This window comes from Lutzomyia longipalpis, chromosome 3 (genome assembly GCF_024334085.1).
Source record: "Lutzomyia longipalpis isolate SR_M1_2022 chromosome 3, ASM2433408v1".
Lineage (NCBI taxonomy): Eukaryota > Metazoa > Arthropoda > Insecta > Diptera > Psychodidae > Lutzomyia > Lutzomyia longipalpis.
In genome coordinates this window covers 5,970,607-5,988,276 of record NC_074709.1, presented here as the reverse complement: position 1 = coordinate 5,988,276, position 17,670 = coordinate 5,970,607, and the positions used below count along the sequence as shown (strand labels likewise).

The window sequence follows — 17,670 nt, the reverse complement described above, 5'->3', positions numbered from 1 at the left end:
TGCATGAGGTACGTCTGTAATTTCGTGTTGGTATTTTTATTTATATTCACAATCCCCGCACCCTCGTCGTCATCAGTATACATATAGTATTCATACCAAAACACGCGGGGTTGTACAGAAAAAGAAAATAAATAAAAGTCTCGCCAAATGTATGAAAGCTAATGGTAAAATGCGACAGAAGCGAGGAAACTAAATTAAATTTTATTTCAATTGAATCTCGTGTATTTTTAACGTTTTTAGAGATATGGAACGACAAAATGATTTAGGGGGTGTTTAAATTAGAGGTTTGTGGGGTGAGAATAGAATTAAAGTGAAAAAATAATTTAGTTTTTCTTTGAAGCATATTTGTATGATTTATGCTTTTTCGTAAAGAAGAAATCAAATGTCTTGAATAAGGGGAATTGCTAAACCCGGGAAATCAATATTTTTCATGAGAAAGCAATCAATTCCGGTCAAGGGAAGGGATTAATTTACAAAATTTCACTGCAAGTGGAAAATATATTTAATTTACGTTCGATTACATAAGTTCTATTTCAAAATCAGAATTGATTTATTGATAGAAAAAAGTGAAAATGTTTTTCGGGAATTATTCGAGAATCGGGGAATTCTTCATACATTTTTCTCAAAGAAAATAGTAAAAATCCTTCATGTAATTTGAGGTTGATTTTTGACCGTTTTGTCTTGATTTTCTTTTATTTTTAATTTTGAAAAAATAAAAACTAAAGATGTTTCTTCTTAAAAATATTTTAGGAGTGAGAAAACACGTTACCTGTAGCAGTTTCACAATACGATTTTACGCGTAAGTTATTTCGAGAGTTTTATTCTGTTTTCATCAGGTTTACAAAAGTGTGAAGCAATTTTGTATTTATTGGGTCGTATTCAGCGATCAAGAAATCCTTAAATTTTAAGAATTTCTTGTGAAATTTCAAGGATTTCTTGTTAATGTTAATTAATTAGAAATTAATTAGCACCTAATTAGATTATTTTAAAATTATTTTCAGTTGTGGAAAAATTACGTAGGTCTGATAATGTTTTTTTTATTCAGAGTTTGTAGCATAAAAATTATTTTTCCAATTTCCTTGTTCAGTAAAAGAAACTTTTTAAAAATAAATAATTTTTCACATACTTTTCATCGACGTTTCGATCTTCGTTGAATCTTCTTCATGGCAATAAATCATTTCAAAACTCTAAGCTATTTCTCCCTAAAACTATACCTAACTTTTGACTTTTCATATCTGTGAAAATTTTGGGGGCAAAACACATTTGTTTTCAAGAATAATTTTCTCACTATCAATGATTTCCCCAAGGAAAATACCTATAAAATGAAAAAATAAATTAGTTTTTCTTGAATTTCCAAGGATATTTACAAAGTCCAAAAAAAATTGTTTTCAAAATAAATGATGGGACGTTTTGAGAGCGAAGAAAAAGTACTCTGTCGAGAGATATTTTTCTTGCTTTTCGGAAATTTTGCATATCAATTTTCGGAGAATGAAAATGGACAGAATGGCTCAGAACAGAAGGCCGTGACTTTTGGTTGACGTCTTCGCGAAGCAACTTTTTGGAAGCGACTTTTTTGCGAAGACATAACCTCAAAGCAACTTTTTTTTATGCAAAAAAGTGAGAAATACGGGGAAAAATGCATTGCAGTGCCCCCGGAGGGCTTCCCGTATGCTCTTGATGCATTTTTCAGGTGAAAATTCGCACAATTCTTTTTTTTGTCACAAAAATCTTTCGAGGCAACTTTTTTGGCACTTGGAGGCAACTTTTTGGAAGCGACTTTTTTGAGGAAACTTTTTGGAAGCGACTTTTTTGAGGAAACATTTTTGAGGAAACTTTTTGGAAGCGACTTTTTTGAGGAAACATTTTTGAGGAAACTTTTTGGAAGCGACTTTTTTGAGGAAACATATCCTCAAAGCAACTTTTTTTTGTGCAAAAAAAATTGAAAAATGTGGGAAAAACTGCATTGCAGTGCCCCCGGAGGGCTTCCCGTATGCCCCTAAAGTCAATTTCCACCCGAAAATTCGCACAGGAACTTGAAGTTCGTACACTTTTTAATACACTTTTTTTCTTTCCGGAACGGTATGATGTGTGCCCGGAAAGTACCATAAGGGCCTGGAATTTCAGCAGGATGACTGCCAATTGCACCAGGAAGTTTCTAAGGGATCTTAGGAACTTCCTTTTCATCACCCGGCTTTTCCTTGTGTTATCTTTGGGCCAAAATCTGAGTATAAAAATGTTTTACGAAATTGCAAATATGACTTCCTTCAAGTTCCTGTGCGAATTTTCGGGTGGAAATTGACTTTAGGGGCATACGGGAAGCCCTCCGGGGGCACTGCAATGCAGTTTTTCCCACATTTTTCAATTTTTTTTGCACAAAAAAAAGTTGCTTTGAGGATATGTTTCCTCAAAAAAGTCGCTTCCAAAAAGTTTCCTCAAAAATGTTTCCTCAAAAAAGTCGCTTCCAAAAAGTTTCCTCAAAAATGTTTCCTCAAAAAAGTCGCTTCCAAAAAGTTTCCTCAAAAAAGTCGCTTCCAAAAAGTTTCCTCAAAAATGTTTCCTCAAAAAAGTCGCTTCCAAAAAGTTTCCTCAAAAATGTTTCCTCAAAAAAGTCGCTTCCAAAAAGTTTCCTCCAAGTGCCAAAAAAGTTGCCTCGAAAGATTTTTGTGACAAAAAAAAAAGAATTGTGCGAATTTTCATCTGAAAGTGCATCAAGAGCATACGGGAAGCCCTCCGGGGGCACTGCAATGCATTTTTCCACGTATTTCTCACTTTTTTGCACAAAAAAAAGTTGCTTTGAGGTTATGTCTTCGCAAAAAAGTCGCTTCCAAAAAGTTGCTTCGCGAAGACGTCAACCAAAAGTCACGGCCTTCTGTTCTGAGCCAATGAGGAAGAAAATGGGAGACTTTCCTCCTAAACTGACTTTACAATGAATGATACTTTGCTATTCAAGTTTAAAGTGACATTCCTTCCGCTTGTCGTTTATTCTAATATTTTAGCTGCTGTGAAATGCAAAATTCATGCTACACAGATAAAATTTATTTTGTGCTCAAACTGAGACGGAGGCACGGACCACCCCACACCCCCTCAGAGAGGGAGGGTAGGTGGAATGGCTTGACAAAAGTTTACCTCTTGTTTGGCACTATCCATACAGATTAGGCGATGAATAATGCAGATGAAAGAGCCGAATTTATGACTCCCAAATGCATCGTGATGAAACTTTTATTGATTGTATTTGTGTATTCAAAATATATAATATGGAAGAAGGTTATGGGGATAAAAACGTAATAAATATTGAAAACGACGGGGAAATTCAGCAATGTCTATTGAATACTCATAGAGTCCCAATCTATGTGTATGTACATAGTATAGGCTATATATATTCCATTTTATCTGCACCCACATCCACTTTCACCTCACGACTCCTTCATCATCTTTTATAGTCCATCTCCCCCGCCCATTCCCACAAAGTGTTGGCTTTTCTTGCATTATGGTAAAATTCAACCTCACACCCCCTCCCTCTCTCACTCAGCAAACTCTCATTTTGTCCACTAAATTTTTGGCATATCGCCCACAATCGTACCTGTTACACCATCATATATCCACTAAATTTTCCCCCATACTCACGCGAGAAAATTTTCCAGAAATCCGATAAAGTCTTCTCAGTGTTTGGCATATAATATTGCTGCTGTGTGGGGAAGAGACGAAATGAGCCAAAGCAATAAGCACACCCAAAAGGGAAGAAAATGTACACCGAAACTTTTATCTAGATGACAATAAACTTGTGAGTTTCGTGAAATTTGACAAATCTCCAAAAATCATGTTCAAAGAACTCCTCAAACAACACTGTTTTCCATCCATTCTACCACTTCTTTTATTTTCTATTTAGTTTTTCTAATTTTTGGCTAGATCTCTATCAAGTGGACAATATGCTGGCTATGGGAGCTTTTCAATCTGTTTTCTTTACATTGATTGCCAAAATTTTAATGTTGAATTAAAAAAGGTTTTTTTTAATTCATTCTTTATTGCAATCTGTAAGTTTTCATCAATAAAATGAAAATAAAAGGTCAGAAAATTAATTTTTAGGCAGTAAAAGCTCTGTCTAAATGAGACTCAAGTAATATCTAATTCAGACTCAAATGCCTTACTAAGACTCAAAAATATATTTTTATTAAAAATTTTTGGCTTAATAAATCCAAATTGAGCCTTTTTTGCGTGCCATTAAATTTGCGATAAATGTGCGTTCATATTAGTTTTATTCAATTTCTTAAAGTTATCCCAAATCACCCAATAATGAAAATTGTGTCTGAACCAATCTCAATTTGTAGGGGAACATGGCCCAATTTCGACCTCCAAAGGTCCGCGCAGAATTAGAAAAAATGGTGTAAAATAAAAAGCAATATTCTTAAATTTCATACCATTTTTAAGCCAATTTTATGCTTTTTTATGATTAAAAACAAGGCCTTAAGAGGTCCGAATTGGGCCACGTTTCCCTATTTTACTACATTTGCAAATGAAAGCTCATTTCACAAAATCTACTCACTTATTCAGTACCAAACGCATTTTAGTTGTGCGTTCCAGTGGAATCGATCGGAGAAAAGCTCCGTGAACTTTCATTGCGAATGATAGAATTTGTAGTAAAGTATGTGAAAGCTTCGAATGGAGAGAGAGAGAGAGAGGGTGGATGAAACCTCCTGAAGCTTTGTGCAAACAGATGGGTAGACGTATAATGTACGAGGATTAACTGACGAAACGAAATATGGTTTTGTTTGTATATGAATGAAAGTCACCAGAGCGTGAAGTTAAATATTTCGTGTCGAAATTTAGCCTCGTTTTTTGATCCATGCGGGAAAACGGAGCTTTATTTTGATATTTATCCTCTCTCCTCTGTTTATCTATAGAGCTTTTCCGCAATGGTTGATCAGCTTTTTCAACATTCACACAATTTTGGTTTATATTACCTACATAAATATATATTTTTTCACTGCAGAGCTTTTCAGCTTTTTTTTTCTCTAAAAATAAAGATTGGAATTTCTCCTCAAAAAAAGTTAATGAAGGGCAAGATATTCATCATGCAAGAGTTTTCGGAAAATAGTTTTAGTTTTTTTCCTTCATTCTCTCTAAAGGATATAGAAAGTTGAAAAATTCTTCTCCTGTTTTGTACGGAAAATTGTTTGAAAAATTCTTACCTAACATACAGACTTTTTCTCCTTGGTTACATTTTTCTGCACACGACGGGATATATTCTAAAATCCATTCAACCCACTAAAGTCGTAAAAAAATTCCCATGGTGTCGCACAAAACTCAAATAAAAATCAGAGAGAAAGAAGGAGTTACTTCAACATGTCGTTTAACCTATAAATAATCTTGTTTGTGTCAACAAAATGGTCATCCATTCAAAGAATGTCTGAACGTGTGCTTTTGGGATATATAAGCTTTTTCTTCTTTCTCCCATCTTTTTTTTCTTCTTCTTCTCCTCATACATTGCCTCGCATTAAAGAAGGATTTTCCGACGAGAATCCTTCCCTTTATTCGTGCTTCACACCCTCATTCTCACCACTCATTGTCTCAACATAAATTTAGGATTAGTGTTTGTTGGGGCAAAAGACTTTGGTTGTGGCTGTGCGCGGGGGAGCTTTCTTGTGGGGTTTGTTAGAACTTACACAACATTGCTCGTCCCTTTGTTCACTGCTGTACGTACACAATCAAGTTGACCAAAAATTACTCCGTCACTTATTACCTTTCTAAGATAACCCACTGAAATTAAATTAATCTTACGATAACGAACAACAATCTTCGTTGCTTTTTGTACTTGTGCTTTTGTTGAAAATTTGCCACGCAGTAGAACAATTATTTAAAAGCAAAAGTTTTAATAAAGTTCTGTACCAACTGGCAAGACTTAATAGATTGTAGAGAAATTCGATATGCAGAGACTTAATAAGAAATAAAATAAACTCCTTCTTAGCACAACACTATTAAAATTTTTGGATAAAGTTCATAAAGACTGTGTGAAGTTCATGTACAAAATTTAGTTCTTTTATAACTTTTAATTAGAAATTGAACACATTCTCAGGGTGTGACGTAGTTTCTTGTACTCCAGGGTTTAATTTTATTTAAAGCAAATACTTGATTTTAAGACTTAAATGTTTTAATTTTCACAAGAAAATGGCGCCAAAAAAATTCCAAATTTGATTTGTCTAATTTGGACTTAAAGGAGTTCATGCACCTGCCATGTAAAAACTTTCACTAACGCAGAACAATTTTGACCTATTTCATCTTGTAGAGAATAAAAAAAAATAGAAAAATCGCGAGATAAATTCCCTAATATCCACGGGGATCACATAGAAAAATGTAAAAAAAATGCCAAAAAAAGTTTTAGATATTGCGACGCCATTTGTGCGAAGGTTGTGAGTAATAAAAATGAGTATAAATCTAAGGATCTTTTATTAAATAGCAGTCCCTATAAAAAATCTATCAAAATTTTTCTGTGGACTTTTCGCGCATTTTCCTCGGAGGTTTTCATCTTTTTCAAATTAATTTTGCTTAATCAATACCTAAAAGTGTCAATTTTCTTGTAATAAATGTTTATTATTAATTTCCGCTTTTTTTTTTTTTTTATTCTCTACAAGATTAAATGGGTCAAAATTGTTCTGCGATAGAAGAAGTTTTTACATGGCCTGTGCATAAACTCCTTTGCTGTAAAAATTGCATTCATTTCAACGGAAACTTTTGGCGGGTAGTGTAGAAACATTTAATTTGCATAAAAGTGGCCAAAAAGAAACATATCTATGTAAAAGCTTCCTTAGAAAAAGTATTTTGATAAAAAAAGACTGAAAGACTTGAAATGTATTTCAACCCAAAACCATTTCAATTGCAATTGAAACCGAGATATAGCCAGTCCATAATAATATGAGAATAAACAATTTAATTAATTCCGCATGGTTTTAATTTAATGTATAAAATTATCACGCCAGGATGTGAATAGTCATCATCACATTGACTATTTTCGCATTTAGTTTGAATGTTTTGAAGTTTATTTGATATTTCATTGCTCCCCTAAATGACTCCCACAATGGGAATAATGTTGGAATTTGCAAAATAAAATGATCATGTACTAATTGCGTAAAGCTTTATTATTGCACATAAAATACTCTTAAATAATGATGTTTTTATTATTATTTTTAATTAATATTTCGTCCCCCATAATCTGACCTGTTAATATATTCCATTATAGCGATCCCCTCTTTTTCACATAAATTACAAACATTTTAATTTCACGTAAATTTCTCTTCTCCAAACGGGGCGATTTGAAATTATTAAAATTTATTTTATTAGACTTTCTCTTGAGCTTTTGTGAAATCTACTGAAAGCTCTGGAACTTTCCCTTCTTCCAAAGATCCCCACAGTGTGCTGTTCCAAACCCAGGACAACATCTTAATAGATGTTAAGACATAAAAGAAGACCGTACAACTCAATCAAAGCTTCGAAGGCGTCCTCTTCAGCGTCCGCATTTTTTTGCCAAAAAATTCTATCTAAATTCTGACACGTGTCAATGTGAGCTTTAATGGTCTCTGCTCGTGTGCGAGTCTTTCCGCACTGAAGCACCCTCCCGTAGAAAAAAGTGAATAATTTTCATCCCCCTCTGCCCACTTAATTACTCCCACTGGGTCACACTTGTCGTGAGATAGATACGGGCTGTCGTGACATGAAAGCATTTTTCTGGCTATCGTCGACACCCCGTGCTCTTTTTCATCAAAAGCTCCGGCACTTTTTTTTTGGGGGGTGGCGTCGGCGGTCTCCCCTCTGCAAAGGTACCGAGAGAGGGGAAAAAAAGCGCTGAAGCTCTGAGCCATCGAGATAAAGTTCAACATATACAAGCAGCCGCGGAAAAGAAGTGAAAAATTTTCCGCTATATATAGTTAACTTTATGTGAGTAGGTCTCGCTCATCTCAATCTTTCTAGGGAGAAGAATATGTAGTGAATATGTTCATTTATGTTGTGATTAAAAATTAATTCAGACCAAAATTAAATTGAAAGTTAATTTTTTCACTTATTTTCTCAGTTTGTTGTAAAAGTTTTATTGCAAAAAAAAATAAATTGTTGATGAAAACAGAGCTTTTTCAGTTTAATTTGGTAGTTGGTCACTGAACCACAAAGAAATCAAAATATTTCTTTGCAAATGGAACAAACTAAACCTCAGCAAAAGGACTTCAAAATCATTTTTTCCTCACATGAATTAGAATTGAATTTAAGGACGCAAAAAGCTCCTCAAAAGCTCAAAATGTAACCTACATAATATAGATGAAACTTTTTAAAAGGATTTTTTCCCACACGACAGTGTGTTAGGGAGGGGGGAGATGAATAAGGAAAACTTTCGCAATATATCGTGTTTCTTGGTGTTCTCAACAAAGCTAAGAGAATTATTGCAATACTCACGGACCCAACTCGAGTCCCCATCCGGCACACTTTCAGTAGCAAACACCATGAATAAGTACACTTTATGGCTCAATTTTCTAATCTAAAATGAGGAGAAGAACCCAAAGAGAACGAGAAAAGTTTAAAAATTCAATTTTATACTTTCTTTCTTTTTCATGTGGTGGAAGTTTTTTTTTATTCTCTTGTAAATGTATCTCCGGAGATTAACTTATCTGACCTTATTTTGAATTTTACTTATTTGACGAAATATATGGAAACACACCCTATATGGTAGAATGGTAAAGAAATCTCCACAAAAATGTGGTTTTTCACTGGGAATTGTAGTATTTTCCAAAAGCGGATTATCTTTTAGGTGCTTCAGACAAAACAACGAAAAATCTCTATTTTTCCTTTCCTCTTTGACCGAGCTTTTATTTTCAGCATGTCTCTGTGGAAGAATTCGAATTTTTTGGGGTACAAAACGATTAAATTTTATACGTCACAAAAACATGGAATTCAATGTCTCGATGTTTATTCAGGAGGATTAGACTATGAGGAACACTGAAAGAGCTCGAGTTGGAAAATCTTGTTGAAAATCCCCACAAATTTTTTTTCTACGTGAATTCTCGTGAGGAATATCTTCATAATGTATGTACATATGTCAGGGTTAAGAACTCTTCGTGCAGGATAAAAAATAAACTCATAAATTTTCTCACACATATAGTCCTGAGCTATGTTTCAAGAATCCCGTGTCCTAACCGCAAATCAAGGAAGACTGAAAATCATCCCCCGAAAATACACACTGATGGTGAGTATAAATCCCAAGCTAACACTTTTGCTCTTCTTATGCTCAAAATGTCTTGAACGAGTCAGCAAGTCTCCCAGCAAACACTATTTGCGTAAACAAATCTATTTGCTCTATAAACGACAAATTAGCAACATTTGTAGATTAAATTTTATGTAAATTGATGTAGATTATTATTAAGTTAATCAATTGAGGTGTTTACGTAAACAAGAAGAAGAAATTGAAACCTCTGGGGTTTCTAGGGGGTTGGTAAGAGGAGGTAAATTGATTAAAATCACTCGATCGTTTGAATTTTGATTGATTTTTATGCAATAAAGGTAAATATGAATAACCCTTTTGCGTATTTTGGGTCAAACGTAGACGCCGTAGAAACAAACATGAAATATTTTATTTTTCCAAATTTTTAAATGAATTTTTGTGTTTTTTTCAAGTTACAAATGCATCAAATTCTCGCAAAAGACGCCAAAGAAGATGATGTTATTGAGAAAAGTTCTCTCAAAACATCCACATAAAAAATAATGTGACAAAGAAAGCTGTTTCGTTGGCGCGAAAGGGTTAACTGAGATTTGCCTGCAAAGAATTTTCCTTTGCTAATTTTAAGTGCATTTAAACGGATGTAAAAATTTTCTTATCCAAAAATCTCAAAAATCGAATAAAATCGGTTAAAGGAATAATTTAAAGACATATAGACAAATTTTAAGAATATTTATTTAAAATTGACTTTTCTAGAAAAGTTTGAAGTCAGACTTCATGAAAATTAATTTAAAAAAAAATCCTGGGCATGTGGGTTTAATACATATTCGTATAATGGAGATATTCTAATATATTAATGTAGCTTTTCTTTACAATTTTCCTACGAAGTTTTTCTACAATTCTGTCATTGTATGTGTGTACGTTAAATAACTCTATAAAAATATTTAAGAAAAAAAATGAGATAACTGTGGGTAGATTCTTATCTTAAACGCAGACTTTCCCAAAGATTTTTCTCTCAGTTTTTTTTTTCATTTTTGGAAAGGTTTTGTGTGTGTGAAAACATTATAACATTCGGGAGTTTTCATTCATTTTTAAAGAGATTTTGACACACATACACATTGGAGAATAATCGAAGGAAAAGTCTGCGTTCCAACTCAGAATCCATCCTCCGAAGAAGCTTTCTGCCACTAAAATACTCATTAAGTTAGGTATGCTACTATTTTGCTCCCAACTGTACAATTGAAAGCTCTTCAAAAAAGACTTTCACTTGTAACTAATTTAATTATTTCTTCTGTGCTTTTTTATATCAATTTAATAGGGGGTATCCAAAGTATTGAAAAAGGGTGTTTTCCCAATGATAATTTGGTAAAAATCACTTTGAGAACAATAAAAAGACACAATCGCGCTTTTCTTTTCGTTATTTGGGAAACGTGTAATGAAAAGGAGAAGATCCAAATCCCATGGAGGATTAGGGTTAGAAGAAAGAGCATGGATAAAGAGAGGAAGAGAGCGTGATAAAATTCCACCCCCCAACTCCCACTAATCGTTTCAATTCCACACTAACCCCACGCGGCAGGGGAATTGCATTTCCGTTCAGTGGCGGAAAAGACAAGCGGTGAGAGTTGAGCATCCCCATACCGTGAGAAATCGCACAGGGGTTGGAAAAAAAATTGCCCTGTGTGGGGGCAGGGGGAGGATGAGGAATGGAAAGAAGAAAAGCCGAGTATCCTTTTTCCCATCGTATTCAGTCTCAATTGAATTATTCAGAAAGTTGTGTTCCTGCAGAGATTTGCGCACAGCGGAATTCTCATTTGGAATGAGATTGAATTTGAGAAAGTCTCAACGGTGCAAATTCATCCCCCGCATCATCCACCCTCATCTAACATACCGCCAAAATATTGATTCCCCGTGACTTTTAACTCACCTGTGCCTTCATTCGGTGTAATTGCATCTGTCATTTTGCCTTCGTGACGACAAACATGAGAATCATCCACAAGTTTTGTAGCACAAAAGAATTTCTTTTTTTTCCTATCAGCACAGTCCGGAGATGTCTGAGAAATTGTTCTGCATCATCTCAGACGCAAAAGTTTTTCACTGAAATTCATTTTTTTCCACTCGTAACATTTGTTAACTATTTTAAAGTTTATCTTTTCGCACTAAAATACATCCGATGTTCAGTTTATTCTCCCTTTTTTTTCTAGATCAATTTACTGCTAATATATTTATGTACATTGCTCCATACACTGTAAAATTAAATTCATTGCATTATTTTTTTAAACGATCTTTTATTCACATTTTTTTTATTTATTGAAGCATATGGGTTGTTTTTTTTTATTAATTTATTACTTGCAATTAAAAAATGCTCCAATTTAAAAAAAATGCAACTTATGTACATAGCATGTGGCATCAGCACGGAGGCATAGATCATATATGTATATGAGAAAATCAATAGTGGTAATTTGCACGTCTCATTAATAACTAATGTGTCGGTAAATTTGGTTTTTGGTGATTGTTGTATTACGTAAATTGGCATGAGATCATTTTTCGCTTACTCCTTTTGCATTTTTAATATAATATGCCCACCCCCTTCCCCTCCCCATTCCACCGTGGGATTTCCATTAAACATTTAGCCACACCATCCCCTATGTCCACATTGAAAATCCCGTTTTTTTGTAATCCTATGCCATGTACATTTTATGGAATTAAATTAAATTAAAATATACATAGAGTGTTACGCGTCAATCACAGAACATGAATCAATGAAAAAATAGTTGAGTGAGAGGCTGATATTTAAATTAAAAATTCAATTTAAATTCAAAATAGGGGATAGTGTGGTAAAGTGGGTGAATTTTTGCTCATTTTTTGGAAATTTTCTGAGGTTTGAGACAACTGATGGAATTTAGTAAGTCCGGTTTAATCCGTTCGTTAAGTCAGGTTTGGGTTTCTTAAGCCAAACTTTAGTTTTTTTTAGGGTTAGGCCTTTAAGGTTTTCAAGCTGGGATAGGCTAAATAGCAGCAGAGTGTATTTTTTGTAGTCGGCCCTAGTTCAGATTGATTGACTTAGAAAACTTAAGACTGAGCTTAAAAACTAACTTTGGCTTTATGAATTTTAGCCTAGATTTAAAAGTGTAGGACTTGTTTAAAAAACTAAAGCCTGGTTGAACAAAACTAGAAACTTTCCTAAAAATTTAGGCCTAGCTTAAATTACCGGAAACTTATTTAACTTTAAAAAAACTTAAGCCTGGTTAAAGAAACTTCAAATTTTCTTAAAAAATTAAGACTAGCTTTATAAAACTTAAAAATTGCCAAAAACTTAGGCCTAATATAATAAACCGAAACGTGGTTTAAAGAAACTTAAAATTCCTAAAAACCTTAGAAACTTAAGCCCATCTTAGTATTGAATTTAATCCAACTTTAAATAAATTCAATTTCCCGTCTGATTTTGATAAACCTAAAAAATCAATACTTATAAAATACAAACAGTTCGATTTTGATAAAAAAACAAAAAAGGAAATGAAGCTTTTCATTTCAAAGATAAAGCAAAAGCCAAATAAAAGCTGAGATAGAAATTTTTCTTATGTCCCCAAATACTCCTTCATTCTCCTCGCTGTTTGTTTTTATAACTCCTTGTAACGAATCAGTAAATCAACAGGATATCTCAGTTGGAGGTTCTTTAACCATGAAGGAAGTGAGAACTCGGAAAAACTTTTTCAGCATGAGATTTATCTTTACCACCACACTGTAAGTGTGCTCTTTGCACAACATTGTGATTTTTATCAATCAACATATTTAGAGAGAAAGAATGGTGTGTTTTGAAAAGCGTGAAAAGCTTTCCTTTTTTTGCCCCATCGCATAACCTTCTACACGGGAGGGAAGGTGTGAGAAAAGTGTGTCTCCCCGCCCATGCTGTGAAAATACAGTGGGGATCCGTAGTAAATATTTAATCGGTTCTGTTCCGGAATGTTTACTACGGGCCAAAATCTAAACTGGTGGATAAATATCCAAAATATTTATGCAGGCCTCTTCTGTAAGATCAACAAAGTCATCTTAGGTACAAAAATATTATTTATTTAGCTAAATAATATTAAAAAAGCGCTAAAATTGAAATTGAGGGGTGGCTCGTAGTAAACATCTCGGAAACAGTGCACAAAAAAGGTAATTATTGACATTTTCCTCTGAATTAACTCACTGTGGCCCCTTCCTAGACTTCCTTAGAAGTTTCTTTTTATCACAAAACTAAACTTTAAGGCATTTTTCACAATAATTTTAACAAATTTTGTAGTCGATCAAATTGAACACAAAAACACAAGTCAAACTTCATTTTGGAAATCCGATCAGCTAACAAATCGTTTCGATATATTCCGAAGCATCCCGATGAATTCCGAAGTATCGATATATCGAATACGTCTTCCCACTAGAGGGAAAAAATCTTTTGATCAGTAAATTTTTTCATTTGTCAGAAGAATATTCTTTTTTGGTCAGGAGAATTTGTCTCTTTTTTAATGAAATTATAAATAAAAAATTTTTGAAAAAGTTAGGTATCATCAAAATGCAGATTTACTCAGCATGAATCTAATTAAATTTAATTTTTGGGAATCTCAGCACTAAATCTCAATTTCTGTGAAACCCTAGAGCTTTATCGGTTAATTCTTACTCCTACTTTCCCTGGGTGTCTTCAAAATGGTTTCAAACCGTAATTTCACATTATTCTTTGTTAACTCCAGATCTATAATAGCTAGAGGCTTGATATTTGAATATGTCATTCACAAAAAAACAAGGTTTGAAAATTTATGAAACTTTTTGGAATTCTCATTCAGTTTACGAAAAAATTCCAAATTGAATTGAAAAAAAAAAATAAAAATATTGTTCTTTTAAACTAGGAATTGACGATGTAATATTCAAAAATTACATAATTTTTCAAATTCACAGATTAATTATCATTTTTTTTTTATTTTTAGATATTTTGTGGAAACGTATTTTTTTATCAATTTTTAAAATACAATATTTGCTTTTAAATTAATTATTTTCTCAATACAATTTTTTTATTCCTCATATTTTTTCTATTTAGCTCCGAAATTAGGTTTTGTAACATTTACAAATAATAAAATTTTATTCACGTTTCTCATGTGAAAAAAAATAATCATGACATTTTTTTTCATTCCATCTCACTCCCACTAATGTATTTTCCTATCTTTCGTCTTTCTCTCACGTATGTTTCCGACATCATTCTTTCCTGACATGAGATTCATGAATAGGACCATAAAAATATTTTTTTTAAAACTACAGCGCCATATAATTTGAGATTAAAAATGTGAAAAATGAGAATTTAAAACTTTCTCCTATAATACACCCACAATTTTCTTTATTCAGTAGTAAATAAGAATTTTAAGCGACTTTATTACGAAAATTCTTGAAAAATTGCCCCTTCCTCCTCCAATATCAGAAAATGTCTCAAAATTTTATGAAAAAACATTTTTGAAAAAATTTACAATATTTATAAATAGGTAATTTTTCCCTATATATCGATTTTTAGGTTCGATATATGGAAATCGCAAACTATCGTTTCTTGCAATGTTTAAAGCGGATCAGTGGTCACACAATGTTTACTTCGAGCCAACCGAGCTCGGTTTCAATTATGTTTACTACGGGCCATATTTACTTCGAGCCATGTTTATTACGGATCCCCACTGTAAAATCCATTGAGTGAATATGAATGGAAATTCATAATTATTTTCTGCCTTGTTCACTTTTTCGGAAAGTCCGCAACCACCCCCAGAGTATGATTGAATGACGAAGCATTTTCAATGCAAAAAAAATGTGGGTGGAAGTTTGCCCTTCGAAAGGAGCAAGTGGAGTTGTGACTTTCTGTGAAAGCAACCGGAACAATGATTGCAGGAAAGTCCTTCTCATGTCCTCTACATTATTGTACATAGATCCCACACACACACTATATAGGGTGGTTGGGGGTTTTAGCATCATGCATCTATGCTTGTCACTTATGTTTGGAAATTCTTGCTTGTTGAAGCGAAATTTGGGGTAATTTGTCTGTAAGTTTTATTGTTTAATTTCCATTCAAAAGAGGGGTGGTTAAGGGATGATTGGCTGGTATGGTAGGTATTGTAAAAGAAAATTTTGAGAAGGAAAATATTGCTAATCAGACACTTTAATTGAACTTATTATGTTATTGAATTACTCTAAAAATTAAAAAGTTATGGAGAGTTAGGAGAATAATAAAAAAATTCGATTAACCCTTTCATGACCGCATGAAACATTGAAACATTCGTTTTTTTAGCACAATATTTATTCTGTTTATGCACTTACAGAACATTTATCATTTAAAACGATTTCTTTGTGGCATTTTCTAAAATAAATGAGATGTATTTGAAACTTAGAAAAACAATTAAATTAGTAATTTGAATTCGTAAAAAAAATGTTTCACTGTCGCTTCCTTTGAAACATCCGTTAACTGAAACATTTAATTTCCCTTAATTTTAACGAATTTAGTTGTTCTTTTCAAGTTAAAAGTGCGGTGAATTTACGTAAATCAGGCCAAAAAAAACATTCTGACTGAGAAATGTTCTTCTGGAGCAGCCATAGAATAAATATCCTGATAGAAAAAACGCATGTTTCAATGTTTCATGCGGGCACGAAAAATATTAAAAGTCAATAGACGTGAAAGGGTTAAACACAAAAGTGAAAATCGAGCTTTTCAACTAAATTTCGTTACTAGTTTGACGAAAAAATTTGAGAAAAATAAAGAACATTCGTAAAAAATAGAAAATTTGTATTAAAAATTCCCAATTTGTATTATTTAATACGTAACATCCGTAATATGTACGTAATATTCTGTGTGATAATGAAGATTTTAAACATTGAAAATGGAGATGAAAGACGATATATGCAACAAATTGTGCAACACTAAACTTCACAAAGTGTGTTGTAAAGGATACTCGAACAGAGAGTGGATTAAAAGCTCGAGAAGCTTTCTGATTGGATTAGATATTTCCACTTTGTTGGGATTAAGCTCCATGGATTGTACATTAAAATTGAATGAAGAGAGACAATTTTGACATTTTCTTGGATCATTTTGTGAATATTTGAAGGATACAATGCGAATATTGGTTTTATACGAAATAATTAATGTGGAACACGAAGTTTTTTCCTCCTCTCCCACGTGCCCAAATACTATGGGTCGTTTTCACAGGAATGTCTCATTTAATTTGGCTTTTAACTGACAATTGAATCGGTTTTATGTTATCTATTATTGAATTATTTTGTATGTCTTCAGTATGGTCTGTGCGGGGTGGCGATGAAGAACTCATCAGGAAATTCAATATGTGTATTATTCATTCTACACAGAGGTTGATTCCTGAGGGTTGAATAGACGGGCAAAATGAATTTCATAACATACAGGCATCCTCAGAAGCGTCTTGAAAATTTATCATTTTACAAAATACATTGAACTGCGAGATACTGACAACATACGTCGTCTGCTGTATTATAAAATATGTATAAGGCAAACGCTATATATTTGATATATTATGCATATGAAAGAAGCTTCGGTGTGAATTCAACAAAATAGAAAAGAGGGGATGGAAGGTTCTTTGTGGAAAGTGCTGAACTGCTGTCACATTTTCCCCCCGAACAAACTTAAAACTCCACCAGAATGTGTCTCATGAACCGCACCACTGTGGAAGTGCATTAAGTACAAAAGAAGCGCCTTGTGAAAGTGATAGAGCGCAAATTTTGTGATTACCCGTCAACCATCCGCAATAAAAGGAGCTTTAAAGCGATTATGAAGAAATTTGTTCATGAGCCTGACACAGGAATTTGCACTTTCATTGAACATTTTGCTATATATAAAATCGTGAGCTGTGAAAAAAAAAAACACAGCTAAGTGTGAAAGATTGCCTTTTAAGTACCTTCAAACAATATACAGAGTGGTGGCGTTTTTTCTTCTTTATAACGTGAACCACCAGAATAATGAATCCTTATTCAAACACTTTAGGTGTGTGATGGAAAATACAAAGAAAATCATTTGAATTTAATGCCCACAAAAAAGGATCTTTAACCTAAATGCCCTAAATGGGAGTTTGGGGTGCATTTAAAAAAAAACTACAAGGCATAAAATGCATTCACTTTTGGAGCATTTAGAAAATACTCAACATTGCATGACATTCCGTTTATTTCCCATCATGCAATTTTCTCATTTTTTTTTCTCACGGTTCTCAAGTAAAATAAAAATGAATTGAGCAATGAAAACTTTCTAAATCGATTTTAATATTTTTTTTCTCACATTTTCGTGAAAATCGTGTTGTATGAATTCCCAACAAAATGCGCCGATATAAAAATCAGAGAGATAGAAATCCTTGTGGGAATTTCAGAAATATCCTTCCATGTTGATTGATTGCTATGTACAATACCTTGAATTTTCTTCTCTCAAACTTATTTACTTTTCCCAATGTAATTCCTTAGAAAAA

At 33.2% G+C, this 17,670-nt stretch overlaps 1 protein-coding gene across 3 annotated transcripts in view; it reads right to left on the bottom strand.

Annotated features, from left to right (window-relative positions):
* Positions 1-17,670, bottom strand: part of LOC129791650 (sodium channel protein 60E) — a 99,587-nt gene that overhangs the window by 79,196 nt on the left and 2,721 nt on the right. For all 3 annotated transcript variants that reach the window (XM_055829905.1, XM_055829906.1, XM_055829908.1), the window contains exon 2: positions 11,115-11,433. In XM_055829905.1, coding sequence (XP_055685880.1) covers positions 11,115-11,148 — 34 coding nt within the window. In that variant the 5' untranslated portion in view covers positions 11,149-11,433. The remainder of the gene's footprint in view (positions 1-11,114; positions 11,434-17,670) is intronic.